The sequence below is a fragment of the Balaenoptera acutorostrata genome, chromosome 6, assembly GCF_949987535.1.
Source record: "Balaenoptera acutorostrata chromosome 6, mBalAcu1.1, whole genome shotgun sequence".
In the NCBI taxonomy this organism is placed as follows: Eukaryota; Metazoa; Chordata; class Mammalia; order Artiodactyla; family Balaenopteridae; genus Balaenoptera; species Balaenoptera acutorostrata.
In genome coordinates this window covers 111893450-111912173 of record NC_080069.1, presented here as the reverse complement: position 1 = coordinate 111912173, position 18724 = coordinate 111893450, and the positions used below count along the sequence as shown (strand labels likewise).

At 39.1% G+C, this 18724-nt stretch overlaps 1 protein-coding gene across 5 annotated transcripts in view; it reads right to left on the bottom strand.

Annotated features, from left to right (window-relative positions):
• CNTRL (centriolin) overlaps positions 1-10747 on the bottom strand; it is a 92954-nt gene extending 82207 nt beyond the window's left edge. For all 5 annotated transcript variants that reach the window (XM_007178101.2, XM_028165420.2, XM_007178103.2 and 2 more), the window contains exons 1-3: positions 10616-10747; positions 3616-3863; positions 906-1036 (exon numbers count right to left, since the gene is read on the bottom strand). In XM_007178101.2, coding sequence (XP_007178163.2) covers positions 906-1036; positions 3616-3832 — 348 coding nt within the window. In that variant the 5' untranslated portion in view covers positions 3833-3863; positions 10616-10747. The remainder of the gene's footprint in view (positions 1-905; positions 1037-3615; positions 3864-10615) is intronic.
• Positions 10748-18724: the final 7977 nt, after the last annotated feature.

Genomic DNA, 18724 nt, shown 5'->3' with positions numbered 1-18724 from the left:
CATATCCTTTGCACATTTTCCATTTAGCTGTCTCTTTCTATTGAACTGTAGGTGCTCTATATATTATGTGGATATTGTTACATATGCTGGAAACACTATCTGCCAGCTTGTTTTTTGCTTTAACTTTTTAAAAGATATCGTTCATTAAACACAACATTTTAAGTTTTTTAAGTAAGCTAAATCTGTCAATATTTTTCTTTGTGGTATTAGGGTTGGTGTTTGCTTAGAAAGGCCTTCCCAACTCTAAGATTTAAAAATATATTCTCCTATATTCTTTCCTAATAATTTTATAGCACTTTTGTTGGTTGATTTTTGTTTCATTTTCATTAAGATTTTCAATCTTCTGGAATTAGTTTTTGTGACTAATGTAGTAGGCATCTAAGTTTATATTATTTCCAATTAAAAAATTAAGTTGTCTATTACAATGTGCTCATGCTGTATAGTTTATGAATAAAGTAGTAAACAGTCTAGACCAGGGATCAGCAAACTTCTGTAAAACGCCAAATAGTAAATATTTCTGGCTTTGTGAGACATAGTCTCTTTGACAACCACTCACCTCTGCTATTGTAGTGCAAAAACAGCCACAGACAATATGTAAACAAATGAGTGTAGCTCTGCTCCAATAAAACTTCATTAACAAAAATAGGCAGTAGGCCCAATGTGGCCTACAGGCTGTAGTTTGCTGACTCATTCTAGAGAGAATCAATAATGTATAGAATAATAGGAGCTTATGAATTTGAAGATGTCACACTTCTGATGGAGAACTTTCACTAGAAACAATAAAAGATCTGCAACAAATTCGGCGACATTAGGGTGCTGTAAATCTAATATACTCTTTTAAAAAAAATTTTAAAGCACATAAAAATTAAAAACAATGTCTGTATTCAGAAATGTTGGTAACCTACCCTAAATTTCTTGCCACCATCTTTAGAAAGTGAAAGGTTCAGAGATTTTACCAAGGCCAAATTGTCCTGTTTAGTAAGCTTTTTAACAAGGGCCTCGGTAATATATCGAACTCCCTCATGTGAATCAGCTTCTGAAATTACACAAACAGATCATTATCAGTAGAGGAAGACAGGAATACTTTGAAAAACAAATTGTCTTGATGTTATATAACAAAAAAAAATTTTTAAGCCATGCAAATGTAAAAACAGCTGGCTAGTTCTAATTGCAATGTTTTAATAATAATATTTTACTTTATGTAGCATTTCATAATAATGACAATAAGTTATACTCTGTAAATATTAATTGTGTACAAGCTTTGTGCTAAATACTTTACATTTAAAAATTTAATCTGGGGACTTCCCTGGTGGCGCAGTGGTTAAGAATCCGCCTGCCAAGGTAGGGAACACGGGTTCGAGCCCTGGTCCGGGAAGATCCCACATGCTGCGGAGCAACTAAGTCCGTGCACCACAACTACTGAGCCTGCACTCTAGAGCCCGCGCGCCACAGCTCCTGAGCCCCTGTGCTGCAACTACTGAAGCCCGTGTGCCTAGAGCCCATGCTCTGCAACAAGAGAAGCCACCGCAACGAGAAGCCCGCGCACCACAACGAAGAGTAGCCCCCGCTCTCTGCAACTAGAGAAAGCCCGCGCGCAGCAATGAAGACCTAATGCAGACAAAAATAAAATTAATTAATTAATTAAAAAAATTTAATTTGTACAACAAACTTTTGGGATAGAAATTACTGTTCCCCTTTATAAAAGAAATTATAATAATTTATTCAAGATCTAGCAGCTAGAAATGTGCAAATCTAGGACTTGAACCTAGGCAGATGAATCTAAAACTTATACTTTTAATTATATGCAGCACTGAGGTTTTTAGCAGAATTTTAATGTTAGCTATTTTAAAATATATAAATATTGGCATTATTTAGTTGTTTGTTTTTTAAAATTCTAATCTAAAGTTCAAAAACACTGGAATTCTTAAAAATCCTCTGTGGTGCTCCAAGGACAATGGTGCTTCAAGGACAAAGAATGACCCTCCTTCAAAAAGTTTCAGCATTATAAAAGTTTCAGCATTATACCCCCTACTCTTAATCGCCTTCCCCACCATGTTGCCATGGTTACGAAATTCCTGAGCCCACCTGGGAGACGCCCACCTGGGCTACTGGGCCTGTCCCAAATAAGGAAAGGCATCTTCCCTTTCCCACTCCCACCCTACAGAAAGAAGGTATATGTGCCTCGACCAATCAGTAAATGAAATTTTCACCTAGGACCATTCCTTTGTTTTCTGGCTATAAAAGCTGATCAATAGCACATGTTTGGGCTCGACTCTCCCAGACTACTAGGAAGTCGGCCCACTGTTCTGGCAGCAACCCTTCCCTCTAATAAATTCTATCTTCTTTACATTCTGCCTTGAGTCTGGAAATTCTTTTCCAACCCATGTTCAGACCACGACACCTCTTTTCCTATTTCTTTTTTATGGTAGGAAACTCAAATTTGTTGCTTTTTTAAATATAGAGGATCATAACATATTTTATAGAGATAAAGAACTAACTTAATGGATAGCACACCCTATCTTAAGACCTTCCTGGATATTGCAGTCACAGCTTGTTAAAGCCATGTTAGTATAGCACAGGGAACTCTACTCAGTACTCTGTAATGGCCTATATGGGAAAAGAATCTAAAAAAGAGTGGATATATGTATATGAATAACTGATTCATTTTGCTGTACACGTGAAACTAACACAACATTGTAAATCAACTATACTCCAATTAAAAAAAATTATTTAAAAAAAAGCTATGTTAAATTCTGCAAAAGCATCCAAAAAAAGAAAATTGCCTCTTGGTTCTTTCTTTATGAATCAAAGATAATTAATCCTGGGTTCAGATCCAGGCTGTGGGCCAAAGTTTCCCTATGATTACTCATAGTAAGTTAATATTATATTTATTTTGGTTCAAAATAAAATAATTTTTAAAATTTGGGCCATTCTAGGAAAGACCATTTTCTAAAATATTAATCAAATTAGAAATAACAGTGTACCAACGGGCAGCAAGGGTACAGTCAACTCAAGGCTGACAATGTTTATTAATAAACACTGATCAATATTCAGGTCAACAGAGTTTGATGACTGTGATTTCATGACTTAGCAAAGAAATCACAAAGTTTTCTTTCACACTTAATCACATTATAGATACCCAGACTAAAAGAATGCTTTTAAGAAAAAATAAAAACCTTGGTGGAACATTTATATGTCCCTTATGTGGAAATCAGTCCATTCACAGATTGCTAATAAGCAAGATGTTAATAAGCAGACTGGAATAGCCCAGGGGTGGATAGCATTTTTATATTGAATTAAGGCACTCCATTCCAAAGTGAACAGATATTCAGATATATAACAGATATATTTGGCATATGAGCTTTAAGGCACTCTCCCACCACAGGAAATAAAGCTTCCTCTTTCAGGAAACTCCCGTCTCCTAACCCTTTCAGACATCTTCACCCTCACCCAGAAGCCTCCATCCTCCACTGTCCCTACACAATTTCTGTCAATAAAAACAATGGTTCAAGTTAGTAGTTGGATATATGTTACATTTGGACCAAAAATGTAAGTTGAATATTTTCCATCTGTACTTAACAGTATTTGGTGAAATTCTTAGGTTAAAAGCAATACCTTGATGGTCTTGGTAGTCCAAAAGCATAGTGTTTTCAGCTATAATCTCAACTTGCTCATACCACTGTCTTCCAGAATGAAAAGGTAGAGTCTCGGATCCACTTAAAGGTGAAAGTGACCTAGATCTCATGTTGGACGTAAGAGATGATGGACTAGGAGAGTGAGATGATGGTGACATCTTTGCTTTGGAAATTTTTTGCTGAGGACCTTTCTTCATTGCAAGAATAAAGCCAGGTATCCATCAAAACCTGTAAGAGTTTCCAGTATATTTAACAAGGTTAATTTTTAGAGCTATCAAAACTATTAATCTATTTCTAGAATTTTCAAGACTACAAAGTTATAAACTCAGAAGTTATAGATGCTAGAACCCAAACTACTCCAAGCTGATGGGAGCAGACACTATTTCAGACATTGCTGATTACTTTACCAGAGGGAAAAGAGACCTCTAGAGGGTTCTGTACTGACAAATACTCCAGCCAGAAGCCTTACCTGTCATTACGGTTCTCAATTTATTGGACCAAACTGGTCACAATGTCTCTTCTACCCATAAGGGGTCCTATATTGCAGGAAGGTGGAAATCCTTGGCAACCAGCAGTATTTCATACTGATAAGCAGTCTCTCCTTCCTGAAACAGTTTCTTCCTTTGGCTTCTGGGACACCATACTCTCCTGGTATCCTCCCGTCTCCCTGGCCACTCCTTGGCCTCCTTTGCTGGCCAAGGTTCTCCTATTCAATCTTTAAATGTCAGAGCTCCTCAAGTCTCTTCGGGTCTTTCTAATCTTAATTTAGACAATCTAATGCACACCCATGGTTCCCAACGCCACCTGTATACTAATATTTATATTTTCAATCCAACCTTTCTCTGAGTTCCAGACACCTATTCCCAACTGCTACCTGATATCTCACTGGCATCCTGAATCAACATGTCCAAATTGAATTTATCATTTCTCTCATTCCTCCCTCATTTTCCTCCCATCCTGTTCCTCCTCCAGTGTTCCCTAACTATGAACAATGCTCTTGGGAATAAGACAGAAACCTGGGAGTCATTCTTGATGCTTCCCTTTCCCTTTTTCCCATAACCAAACAATCACCAAGTTTTGTCAATTCTACCTCCTAAATATCTCTCAAAATAGTCCATTCTTTCCATCTCCACTGTCGTCTACTCTAATCCACGCCCTCATCAAACTACTATAATAGCTTCTAACTGATCTGTCTACAAGCTCTCTTGCCTTCCTCCTCCATCACTACATTGCAGCCAGACTGATCTATTTTAAAAGTTAATCTCTCTGTCTGTAATAAATGAAATATTTACCATGACCTATGAGGTCCCCCATGATACAGCCTTGTCTCTAGCCTCACATCTGTCACTGGTTCCCTCAACTCCGTGGCTCCAGCCACACGGACCTCTACATCTAATTTCTTCTGCTGTAAATGCTTGTCCTCAGTCTTGTCTTCTCTTTTTTTAAAACTTTTCAGAAATTCTCTCCATATAATCTGGATATTAACCCTAATCAGACATAAGATTTGCAAAAAATTTCTCCCATTCTGTGGTTTCCGTTTTACTCCGTGATATTGTCTTTTGATGCTCATTTAAAACTTTTTAAGAAGTCCAATTTGTCTATGTTTTCTTTTGTTGCCTGTGCCTTTGGTGTCATATCCAAGAAATCACTGCCAAATCCAATGCCATGAAGCTGTTGCCCTATGTTTTCTTCTAAGAGATTTATAATTTTAGCTCTTACATTTAGGTCTTTGATCCATTTTGCGTTAATTTTTGTATATGGTATTAGGTAAAGGTCCAAATTCATTCTTTTGCATGTGGATATCCAGTTTTCCCAGCACGATTTTTGAAGACTTCCCTTTCCCCATTGAATGATCTTGGTACCCTTGTCAAAAATCATTTGACCAAATTCCTTTACTTTTTATGTAAGAAAATTAAGGCCCAGAATGGTAAATGACTTGGTCAGACACAATGCTAGCTGGAGCAATGATAAGAATCAGTTCTCCTCTCAAATTAATTTGTAAGTCAAATAACATAATTAATCTAGTAGAATATAAGTTCCATGAAAGTAGGGATATTGTTCACTGATGTATTCCAGACCTAGGACAGAGCCTAAAGGATAGTAGATAATTACTACTTATAGAATGAATTATTCATAAAGAACCTGGAACCAATAAAATGCTATTAGTACTTCAGCCATAGGATATCTTCCTGAGTAGTATTAGTTCTCAATACCAAGAGCCCTAACTTACAGGTTAGGTTTATGCAAAAAAGATTTTCATGTTATACAATTGCTCTTATAAGTACATTGCATTAATTATAAATTTGACAAACTTTTAGACCAAATAATCTTATAAGAAGCATAGGTCTTGAACAAGGCTGCATTAACAATGATTCTATTTTTGCTCAATATCCACAGTCTCCCCTACTCTTACTACTTAAAATGTGAAGATAAAACACAAACTCTTTTTTAGAAAAGTAGTTTGCAATCCAAAGTTTTTGGATAGCTCCAATCTTAATGCCAGGGACTTCCCTGGTGGTCCAGTGGTTAAGACTCCGTGCTTCCACTGCAGGGGCCGCGGGTTTGATCCCTGATTGGGGAACTAAGATCCCACATGCTGCGCACAGCATGGCCAAAATTAAAAAAAAAGAAATAATAATAATAAATCGTAGCTTTTTAAAAAAAAAAATCTTATTTTAATTTTTTTTTTTTTGGCTGTGCCACGCAGCGTGGCAGCGTGTGAATCTCAGTTCCCCAACCAGGGATTGAACCCGCGCCCACTGCATTGGAAGCATGGAGTCTTAACCACTGGACCACCACGAAAGTCTAAAAAAAAAATCTTAATGCCATATAAATTGGTATTAGAAAGAGATATTATAGTGGTTTGATGTGTGAACATCTTCATATGTAATAAATACACCTTCACAGGTATGTACATGGGTATTATTATACAGGCTGGGGTTTTAAAGAAACATTTTTTAAATGGTTAGAACACATACAATATATGTAAAGGAGAGCTGCCATTAACATATCGAATCAATTAACCAACATTTAACAGATGTTAATACCTTTCAATGACTATATAGTCATTCTAGGAATGCTGATCTTGCCCAAAACATTTCTGGAATTCCTCTTTGGGTCCTGCTTTCAGAATTAATTTATAAGTCTCACAAGAAAACTAGATCCATCACTTCAACTACATTTTGTTTTTATTTTCCCAGTTTCATTATTAACTTTACCATGTGCCAAATATTGTGATAAGCTCTTGTATGTATCCTCACATTAGAAGGATTAAACACAACAACTCTATGAAACAGGTGTTATTATCTCCCATTTTAAAGATTAAGAGGTTAAATAATTTGTTCAAAGTCCCATGACTAATTGGTTAAGCCAAGACTTGAATCCTGATCTGATTCCAAAGCCCATGACTTCATTACCATGTCATACTGCTGACTGAGTTTTCTGGAGGCCAGATCATGTTTGATTCACTCTGTAGGGCCTAGGATAGTGCCTTAGACAAAACAGATCATAAACAAGTGCCACTAAACAACCTTGATTAATGGATGACATACACTATAAAAACTATTCCTGAAGGAAAAACAGAAAATTTAATACAACAATAGCATCACTGAACTCATGATCTAGCTTCTTAAGGTGACTAGTTTGAAGGTAACAAAAACCTGCGAAATTTTTTTAAAGTGATTATTATTTCACAGGTATACAGTACAACATGGCCAACTACCTTGTTCCAATAGTCTAGGTCACTTTAAACTGCAAATCTATGTCCTTACTTTCTCTTCCGTTTTTTCATGTCATATCATCCACATAGGTCAGAAAAGCATTCCCCCAATTCACATAACTGCTATTTATGCCATAGCCACAAGGTTTTGGGTCTTAATTTCACAAGCATGGTAAACAATTTTTGTCTCACCATTCTGCCAAGGCAAAAAGTCTCTTAGTAATACTCCTCATTCTGTGTTAAGCTGCACTGGTGCTCTCTTTCTAAATAATAATATACTCAAGCTTGAGAAGAGCTAAGAGGCATGTGCTTTAATAGTATAATTTTATTCATTCCTGAATTAAATATAGTTTTCATAAAGGCAAGAGATTTAAAAGATAAAAGAGGAGAGGCACAGGGCCCAGTTCCCACTTGTATATGTCTTTCTCTAACCCATAGCATGATAGAAAATTATAAAATTAGAATGATAGTGTGCTACATGTTACACAGATATGGCTTATATATTTTTCTTAGTTTCTTGGTTTAAAAAATGCACATCCTATATTTTTATGCAATGCAATTATTTTGTATCCTGCACCTTAGTCTTATCTCTAAATTCTTAAAATATTGAACCATCCTGAATTCCTCTCAGAACATCCTAATGACCAAGACTCTTTGGGCCTCACTAGAATATCATGCTGTCCTTTGTTACCTCACCTGATTAGAAAAACTCTGCCTTACTCATTTATAGAGTTAAAGAAATATATCAGAATGGATTCCAGAAATTGAAATCAACTCTTTCCTTTAATGAATTGTAACCTGAAAGATTAAATGATGGTTCCAAAGTCACAGTGCATTGCCAGACACCCTCCCTTGGTTGCCATAGCTCCTGTAAAGCCTGGATGTAGGATCTCATAGAACAGCTAACTCAGTGAAATGAGGTTAGGGATTTACTGTGCTTGAGAAAGGCCGGCATTATTTCAGAGACTATCACCTGTGGGTAGTAACACCTTGAACCACAATTTAAAGAGACAGATATGGCCTAGGCTGTAGTTTGCAATAATATAAACAAAGACTAATCAATAGAAAAGAGAAGATAGAGCTGAGATGTAGGGCTAGAGTGTGTGAAGGGCAGGATAAAGAGGAAACAAAACAAGCAAAACAAGTCCAGAGCTGGAGACACATTTTGAAGGCCCAGAAGGTAGTCTGCAGAGTAAGGAAAGCCGTTGGATGATGTGATCATCAGAATCATGACCGGGCATCCTGTCATTCTCAGACTCAGATACTTGCCTTGATCTAACAATCCCCTCCATCACAGCTTAGTAGAGACCACACTTCCACCTCTATCCAGCCTTTCCTAACATTCCTGACTTTCCACCTTCTTCTCTGATCTTTTCCAAATGAGGCAGACCTCAATAATCCTCACACCTTCCATCTCGCTTCCCAGCCACTCCAATATGCAAATATCCATCCCCATTTTTTGACTTCCATATCCTCTCCACTGCCTCCCTTAGCCCTTTAATCACCTCTCAGTACTTTCCCTACAATTCGACTTCATCCCATACCCTCACCCATTTAAACACTATTACTCTCTAACTAGTCCTTTCAAATATCCTGACTCCTATTCCTCTCCAATGGCAATTCTCCATCCTGTGCTCGTCAGCCTCTGCCTCCCATCCTTCATCCTATTCTGATTGCCAAGTTCTCCCACAAATTCTGTTCCAATTCCCTGACACTGTATTAGTCTCCTCCATTTCTCTATAGTTCTTTCCAGTACCCTGACTCAACACTTCTATATCGATCTTGATTTCCCAAACTGCTCATCACGGCAAATATTCTAACATCCTAATCCATTCCAATACTCTGACTTCTAATTAACCCCTCTTCAAACAAAATAATCAAACCTCCACCCATTCCTCTTCATCTCAACCCAACTGCCTATCTACTCGCCTTTCCCTTCCAACACCCTGACACCTGTGTCCCTCTGCATCCAATTAACATCCTGAACTCTCCTATCACATCTCTCTCCATTCTACTCAGGTACCCAAAAAACCAAGCTTCCCATCCCTTTCCAGTATTTTATTTATTCAGTCATCCAATTTTATTTGGCAACTTTTATGCACCAAGAACTGTGTTAGGCTCTAAGAATACAGGGCTGAGAAGGCAGGGTTTCTACACTCAAGACACACAAGAGGATTAGGTCTCTGCACCAAATAGCATCCTTTACAACATCTTACAATTAGAATTAAATGATTATTTGTGAAACGACTTGATTATTGCTTGTTTTTCCTTCTAGAGTTTATGCTACAAGACAGTAGGGACTCTATTTGTTTATTGTTTGGTGCACAATATTTGCTGAATGAGTGAAGAAAGGACTGTGCTAAGCACTCTAAAGACATTACCAAATTTAAGTTCTCGCAGATGGTGTGTAAGTTCAAAATTATTAACCTCATTGATAAGCGACCGGGTGTCATTAAGAATTAAGAGCTTGGATTCTGGAACTAAGCAACCTGAGTTCAAATGTTAATTTTCCACTTTCGGTGTGACATAAGGCAAATTATTTAACCTCTCTGATCCACAGTTTCATCGCTTTTGAAATGGGGGTGAAAACCTCATACAAGTTATTTTAAATTCTAAATTAGTTAACGCAAAGGACTAAAGGACTCAGAACTGAATCTGGCACACAGTGTACACTCGAAAGTAATTAGCGATTATTTTTTACAACCAAGAAAATATTTGCTCGGGAAGGTTAAGGACCACGCCCAAATCTCAAGAGCCGGTAACACAGGTGGCAGAATCAAGACGTGAAGCCAAGCTTTGACTTCAAAATGCACCTGTCCCTTAACCGTTATACAACAAAGTATTTGCTCTTTCTCTCCTTCAAATATTTCTTCCCAATATCCTAACTCTCATTTTTCTCCATGTACTGTATTCCGCCCGATCCCAGGACGCCCGTCAGGACACCCAAACCATCCTGTACCCCTGTCATTCCCCGCATACACCTGGCACACCTCCTCCCTCCTCCGCTCGGTGGCGGGACCCCATCTTTCTCCACGCCGCACCCCACCCCTGACCTCCTCATTTCCCATCCAAACCTCCCTCCATCCTCCTCCTCCCCACGCCCGTTCCGGGCCCTCCCCGCCTTCCCATCCAATCCCAATTCCCAGGCACACGCCCCCGCCCCGAATCCATCCCACGCTCGGTTCAGGCCTTCCCGCCTTCGCCGCTCACCCGCACCGCTCCGACTGGAAGCCGGAGAACGGCCTCGACCAAGGCCACTCACCACGGAGGAGCCGGGCCGAGCGAGCTCGCGGGCGGACGCCGGGCGGAGAGGCGCTGATCGCTCCCTTCAGGCGCTCAACGGCGCGGCGGCCATTTTGTTGTGTTGTGCCGGTTGCCGAGGGGCAGTGCGTGCGGTGTGGGCGGGGCCTGCTGCGGTCGCGCCCCCCCCCCGGGGTATGGGGGCGGGGCCGGGCTTCCCGCCGCTTAGGACTCCAGGGCCGCGGGCGCGCAAAGGCGCGCGGGAGCCGGCGGGAGGGGAGGTTCCTTGTGGCAGCTGGCTAGAGGCCTAGCGCTTTTCTCTGAGGCGAAGCGGCCGCCTCACGGCCAGGCCTCGTCACGCTCCGTGGGGGCTGGGCCTGAGGACGACCTAAGGGACTGATGTGGCGCTGTCGCCAAGCTCCCGCACTTCCAATGCTGGCCGTCTGGGCTTGAACTAGTGTGCCTCGCCCCACGCTCCTCCTCGAGGCCCATTTCTGAGGCGAATTCTCTGCTTCAGGGGCCAGACGTGGATAAACCGCTGAGGGAACGCAGCTTGGGCTCCAGCTGCACCCGAGGTTAAGGGAGTGAGAGCAGCCTGGGAGTCCTGGCAGAGACTAGTGGTCTGGTTGTAAGAGGGAAGCCAAAGCCAGAAGCAGTTGAAGAAACTTCGGTTGGGGCTTGCCTGAAAGGGCTGCATTTCACCGCGTATATTCAACAGATGGTTTAAGAGAATTTAGAACATACTGTGCTGGATGCCAGGGAAATACAGTGAATTCTTTTAAAAAACGTTGTCGCCGAGGACACCATTCCTCCACTGCAGCCTCCCATTTCCAAGTTGGTACCCTGGACAGTGTCACCATCAGAGGTTGCACCATCATCTCCAGAAATTGCCAATGCAGGCACCACCTCTCCCTTACCGTAATTCTCCAATCTTAACAGCTTGCTTGCTCGGAAGACCCCCATCCTAGCACGATTCACTTCATTGTGACCTCCAATCCCTTGTTCTTACCGTTTTCTCACAGTTCAATGGCCCATCTGTGTAACACTATTTTAGGAATTTCCTCTGTGTCTCAGTTTCCTCATCTGTGAAATGGGACAATCCTACCTACTTCCCACAGTTATCCTGATAGTTATAAATGTTGATGTATGTGAAAGAACTTAGAACAGTTCTAAGTTCTCTCACATGCCCTATAATATGTTCTCAATATGTTTTAGTTATTTTAGCATTAGGCAAAGGTTTCCCAGAAGAAGTGACGCCTCATCCTAAGTCCTGGAAGAAGCAAAGAACTTAGTTCAGGGAGTATGGGCGTGGGGAAGAATTTGCTTGGCAAAGGGAACAACTTCTGCAAACCCCAGGAGGAGGGGGAAAAAAGAGCTTGGCAATGAGCTGGACGTTAAGCAGATCAGGATACAGCCAAAAATCTGGAGTGTAGAAGCTAAAGCAGGAAGAGGGACCTTATGAACCGTATTAGGCACTTGTTAATTTTTCCTGAAGGCAGAGATGGATTCAGGACTAGGAAGTTCAGGTGGCTTCCAACAGGGGGCGCCATTCACACTCACATTTATGTGAATGATGCTCCCCTCTCCCCCACTATTTATGCAACACGGAAGGAGGCCCTTGGAGTTGTAGAAAAGTCAAAATTCATTAAAAGCTCCACGTTTTAAATTGAAAGGAAGCTGTATCCTTTTTTAAAAAAAATCTAAGTACAGATGATATTTATTAGTTTGGAATGTGTACATTGCTGAATTTCAGTTCTATTATTTTTTGTCTTTTTGTTTTGAAACTCGTTTCTTTTTCTCTTTTCCAACAGAGAATTGGATTTATGGTGTCACCTCACTGCTATGTCCCTCAAAGTCTGTAATGATATTTAGGTGGGATCCATTATCAAATCATGGTATGCTGGTGTAGTTCATTATCAATCTGATAAGTAGCTGGTAAAAATATACACAAAATCCAGAGGATGGTGCAAAACACTTATTTTTCCCTTGGGTAGTCTCTCACTCCCTATCCAGTTAACCTTGGGTGGGTACTTGCCAGTCCTTTCTTGGCCAGTTCTCCTCCTTCAACCAGACCCTCTGCTGGTGTCTAGCATGATGAAGGCCTTGGATAGACCTCAGGCCTTAGAGCCTTTCTCTAGCTAATTTGAATATTAACCGCCTCTCTTAGCATGCTAAAAGAACCTCTCTCCCCAAAGCAGGAGTGAGAATAGGAAAGGAGTGAGGGCAACTCTTTAATTCCACACTGATTTGTATATATCTGATAATATGAAGTTGTTACTCTTCTGAGTTGCATTTACAATACAAATACTAACCATAGCAGAGTGACCTAGCTATCCCTCAGTTCTTTTCTCCAAATGATAGAAAGCTATTCTGTTTGTTGTCACTTGCCTCATGTTTCACAATCCAGTTTAATAATTTTGCAGATTTTCTTCAGAGGAGAATCAGACTAAGGTTGTCAGGCAGCTTCCTGACAGGAGATATGTCTTATATTTCATATCGCACCCAGTACAAATCCTTCCACCTTGCAGTTTCATAATCATCATTTAATATTAATGGAATTTCCTCTTATTTAATTTATCAGAATAACTTGGAAAATAACAAGATTGTACAAAGCTAGAATTTAGCAATCAGAGACAGGGCCAGTAAGACCTTGAGTAATTCATGAACTAAAAAGCTAAGATCACATGAATCCCCAGGAATAATAGCCAGTGTCACAAACCAAAGGACTGATAGTCCATATAAAACTTTCCCAGACTCTTTTCAACAGATTTATGGACTGTAAGAACTAGAGAGAGTCTCTGGTTCTGTTATATCACCTAGCTAAACTCCTTCAATTTACAGTTTGCATTATTTTTCAGTCCTAAAAGATAAAGTTATTTTCTTCTATAGAAATGGTCAGGCTCTAGTGTTTAGTCATTGGCTGAGGGCTTCTTGGAAAAAGCATGACCTCAGCTTGAAAGCTAAGGTAGGGCTTGAAGGCATTAACAGCTGGAGGCTGTCAGCTAATATCCCCCTTGCAACTGATGGCAAGTTCTTTAATCAAGGGAAATCTGAGCAGCCCATCTCCATGGTTGTCACTCTGCTTTGACCACAAAAGACACCATAGTGTTGCTGAAGTGCACAGAGGTATGTGCTGAGGGTGTAAGTGCCTGATGGCCAGGGCACTTTTGCTGTACTGAGGGAGGAGTCTCCTAAACCAGGAGGTCCTGGCCCTTGTCATTGGTTTTTTTTCCTTTTCCAGTTTTATGAGATATAATTGACTCTTGTCCTTGTCAATGCTAATCACCACTGTAACCAATCAAAACCATGCTACTGAAGTCTTGTCTCCCAATACCTCATGGAGATTTTAGCATTTTTAAGCCAGGCTGTTATTAGGGTTTCCTGGGGCTCAAGCATGAGTCTATTGAAGCTGAGTCCAAGGAAAGTCAGAATGGCAGACAATGAACTATTATCAGAATCATCTTCCCAGCTCCATGTAGCTCAATTCAGGAGCCTGAATTCCTCTTAACTCTCTCTTATAATGATTTCTGAAGACCTCCCTAGTAGTTAGGCCTTTGGTGGCTTTCACTTAGGGTGACACTTATGTTCCATCTGGTACCTTGAAAGGGTAAACAGAGAGACCAAACTGAGTCTTAGGAGATGATCCCTTAGTATTCCCCTATAATCCTTTCCACTTGTAGAATATTGGAAATAATGACTCTTCTTTGATTTGTGATTTTAGCAATTTGAGTCTTCTCTCTTTTCATAAAGAACTTAACTAAAGCTTTGTTAATTTTGTTGATCTTTTCAAAGAACCAACTTTTGGTTAGGTTGATTTTCTCTGTTGTTTTTCTACTCTTTATTTCATTAATTTCCATTCTAATCCTTATTATTTATTTCCTTCTGCTTGCTTTGTACTTAGTTCGCTGTTCTGACTGTCTTAAAGTGGAGATTAGGTTGTTGATTTGAGAGCTTTCTTCTTTTTTAATACAGGCATTTATAGCAAAAGATTTTCTGTTAAGTGCTGCTCTAGCTGTATCCCATATGTTTTGGTATGTTGTGTTTTCATTGTCATTCATCTAAAAGTATTTTCTAATTTCCTTGTGTGTGATTTCTTCTTTGACCCATTGGATATTTAGGAATGTGTGGTTTAATTTCCACAGATCTGGAAATTCCCCAAATTTCTTTTGTCATTAATGTTTAATTTTGCTCCATTGTGATCAGAGAAATATGTGATTTCAATCCTTTTAAACTAACTGAGGCTTGTCTTATAGCCTAGCATATGATCTATCCTAGAAAATGTTTCATGTGCACTTGAGAGAAATGTGTATTCTGCTCTTGTTGGGTAGAATGTTCTACAGATGTCTACTAGGTCTAGTTGATTTATGGTGTTGTTCTAGTCTTCTATTTCCTTGTTGATCTTCTGCATAGTTGTTCTATCCATAATTGAAACTATTATTGTTGAATTTTCTGTTTCTCCCTTCAACTGTCCGTTTTTGCTTCACGTATTTTGGGGCTCTGGTGGTAGGTATATGTATGTTTATAATTGTTATATCTTCCTGATGGGTTGACCTGTCTATTATTGTAAAAATCCCTCTTTATCTCTAGCAACATTTTTAATTTCATAGTCTGTTTTGTCTAACATAATATAGCCACTCCAGTTTTCTTGTAGTTGCTGTTTGCATGATATATCTTTTCCCATCCTTTTACTTTCAACCTGTTTTTATCTTTGAACCAAAAGTGTATATCCTGTAGGTAGCATGTGGGACAATTCCATTAGTCCCAACAAAATGATGAAATCTAGCTTTGCAGTTACGAGACTCCTGCTTAACAAACACTATCAAAATCTAATGCCTTTATGGTAGATCATTTTTTAAAGTTGCTGTTGCGAATGAATGTTTGACATCTCAGACTTTCAACAATTTCTGCTTGCATTTTGCCTTAGAGAACTATTTTCTTAATTCTTTGCATAGCATGTACTACCTGTCTATTCTTTTCACAGAATGAAGAATACTAGTTTGTCATAAATAGATGGTAACATCCTCAGGGTCAGAGCAGCAAAGTCAAAATGTCCTTAATTTCCCTTCTAGACTCCTTAGCATGGCATTCAAGGCCATATATAATCTGGCCCTCAACCTACCTTTCAACAACATCTTCCTTGGTCCACCTGATGATGCATTCATTTATTCATTCATTTAGCAACAATTTTTTAACTGTCTAAGTGCCTTTTAGGTGATAAGTTCTGTGTGTATCTCCATTGTATATGTTAGACCCAGTACCCGTCCTCATGGAATTGTAGTCAAGAGGGGAAAACAGACAAGTGAAGAGGCAATTAAACAGCCCATCATCCTAATCACCAGCAATCCTGACTATACCTAGAGACTTGTAGTTCAGGATGGGTCTGTGCATACAATTGAATGCAGACTTGAGGAAACTATGACAACAATAGTTTTATAGTTTCCTTGCCCATGTCCTGGTCATTGATGGGTCATTTTTAATCCCAAAGTTCCTGGGAATACTTCAGCATTTGGGAGTATGCCTTGGGATTTCAGATCTGCTCCAAAGTGGATCAGTATAGGCCTCATGGGCACAACTCAAACCAGACTCATTCCAGGGAAACCTCAGAACCATTTCCATATCTGAGACATTCTACAGAGAGTCCAGGATGATAGTCCCCTCTCATGCTCCTTAAACTTAGAATGGCTTCCTAGAAGCAGAGCCTGAGACTGGGAGACTCTCTCATGCAAGTGGTTTATTGTGAGACTTTTCTTAAGAGAATTTTATAAGCAGTGAGGGAAGCAGGACAGGGCAGGAGAGAAGATAAGCAAAGATGTGGTTTCAACCAAGGTCTAGCCTCAACCTGATCCCATGAGGGGCTCTGTAGCATGAATGGTACCACAAGGTTGTCCCACCTTGAGGCAAGGGAGCTAGTCTGTTGTACCCCCAGAATCAGTCAGTTATTGGCTGTGGACCAATCCCAAGGAGAGGATATAACTTCCCAGGCATTTCTGGGCAAGCTATCTCCTGTGGCTGAGGTGAGTTACCTGGAGAAGGGAGCAATTAGGAAACTTTAGCAGCCAACACTCACAGCATCTGTAGGATGGGCATAGTGGGCCCAGAAAAGAGTATCTGGTCTGGGCATCAGCCGCATCTACTACACCCGGAAAATGTTCAAGACCAGAGCAGCCTCCAAATGTTTTGTATCTGTGTCCAGCTTTGAACCATTTTCCTGGAGACTCCCATTTGGGTGTCTTTTCTGCTTTAGTCATCAAAATCAAGTTTCTCTGCTTTGAATCCCAAAATTATCTTTGGACGTTAAAAGGTTATCATTTAAATTTTGAGGTTTCCTTCTCAGTGATCCCACTATCTGACTTATTTAACCAAATTATTCAAGCTGAGTTCACGAAAAAGAAGGGCAGTTTCAAGAAAGGTTGTATCAATAGTTTAATCCTAACCCAGCCATGGACATTTTCAGCATAGTGTGTATTTTTTTCTACTTGGGAAGAAGTTGGGGACAGGAGCAAATGTAAGTGAAGGATCCCATTTTCATTTGCAATGTATTTTGGTTGCAGTTTTATAGAAAGCAGAATTCAATCAATGCCACATGAAATTAACTTTCTAGTTCTGAAAACTCCAAGTGAATTTCCTCTTTCCTCTCTTGTCTAATGCCATTTCCGTTTTTTAATATGAGTACTTTGTGAGCTATCATGACTTATATTCAAATACTCTGTATTTTCCCAGGCTGTCATCCCTGCCATGGGGAAGAGTAATTTACTGACTGGAATTTTGATTAAAAATTCAAAAGACTGCAGCATGATTCCTATTTGCACTTCTTATAGAGGACTCTATTAAACATTGCCCTGGCTGCAACTGATCAAAATCATTTCGATCTGTCTCTTTGAAATTTCATCCTTAGGATGTTTTTCAGGACACTATCCTGGCTTTATCATAGATAATAAATTTTTGAGAAATAAGACATGTATTGCTAAATGTAAGAAAAATTGCGAATTTGAACTAAGTGAAAAACATTAAAAATTATGTTGTATTAGAGAATCATTCTATAATTTCACTGTTTCAACAGATATGTTGTCTCAGCACCTGAAGTATTCTATGTTGGAGCCTCTGAAAATGTGGTAATCCAAGTTCATGGATACACAGAATCACTTCCAGTGACCATTGCTATTAAAAGTTATCCTGACAAAAGTTTTACATATTCTTCTGATCAGATTAATTTATCTCCAGAAAATAAATTCCAAAGCTTTTCAAACTTAACTGTACGTATTCATCTTACAGTTTCTTTTATATGCCAATGTGTCTTTGTAAAACATACCTGTAGTTGGTACATTGATCCTTTTTATATACGTGGATAAAATGTGATACATCACACTATTAAGTGAGTTCACTAGTTGGTGAGAGATAAGTGGCATATGTTTATACATGTAAGTAAGTGGGAAATGTTTAGTAGAGAATCTGTTTCTGATTTGGGGACAATGTCAGGAAATGTAAATTTTTGAATGAAACAGATAAAGGTTTTTAAAGTGAAAAGACTTGGTGACATGAGTTGAAAACTAAATTAACCAACACATGCACCTGTTTCAGAATTAACATGATGAATACTAGAAAGAGACAATTCAGATACTTAAATTTTATTTATTAGGAGGAACAGAAATATTAATATATAGAGACATAAAAATAGGTTTGACTCTGTTGATTTAAAAAATTCAGAGAAGTGAATGGAGAACATTTTGAACATTTGTTTTCCTAGACTATATTCAACATTCTAATCCCATGGTTTTCCAGAAAAATTAATTTTTTCCCTAAAGTGTGTATCTATCATAGGCTTTTGTTACTTTCTGTTTGGACTTAAATCAAACAAATTTTCTTTCAAACAAATTTGTGAAAAATGTCAAGGAAAATTAGAGATGAGTCCACAAACTCTATTACTATAAAATATACTGACCATATGCAATATATTTGAAGAGGGCTACATACTAATTATATAATGACAAATAGACATGAAAAACATTAGCAAAAGAAACGTTTTAACTTTCAGTGTAAGTCTAAATATAAATAAATATAAGAGATATTTTATACTACCATGTGATAAGTCATTTAGTCCATTCTCCACCTGACATCTGAATCCCCCCCATTC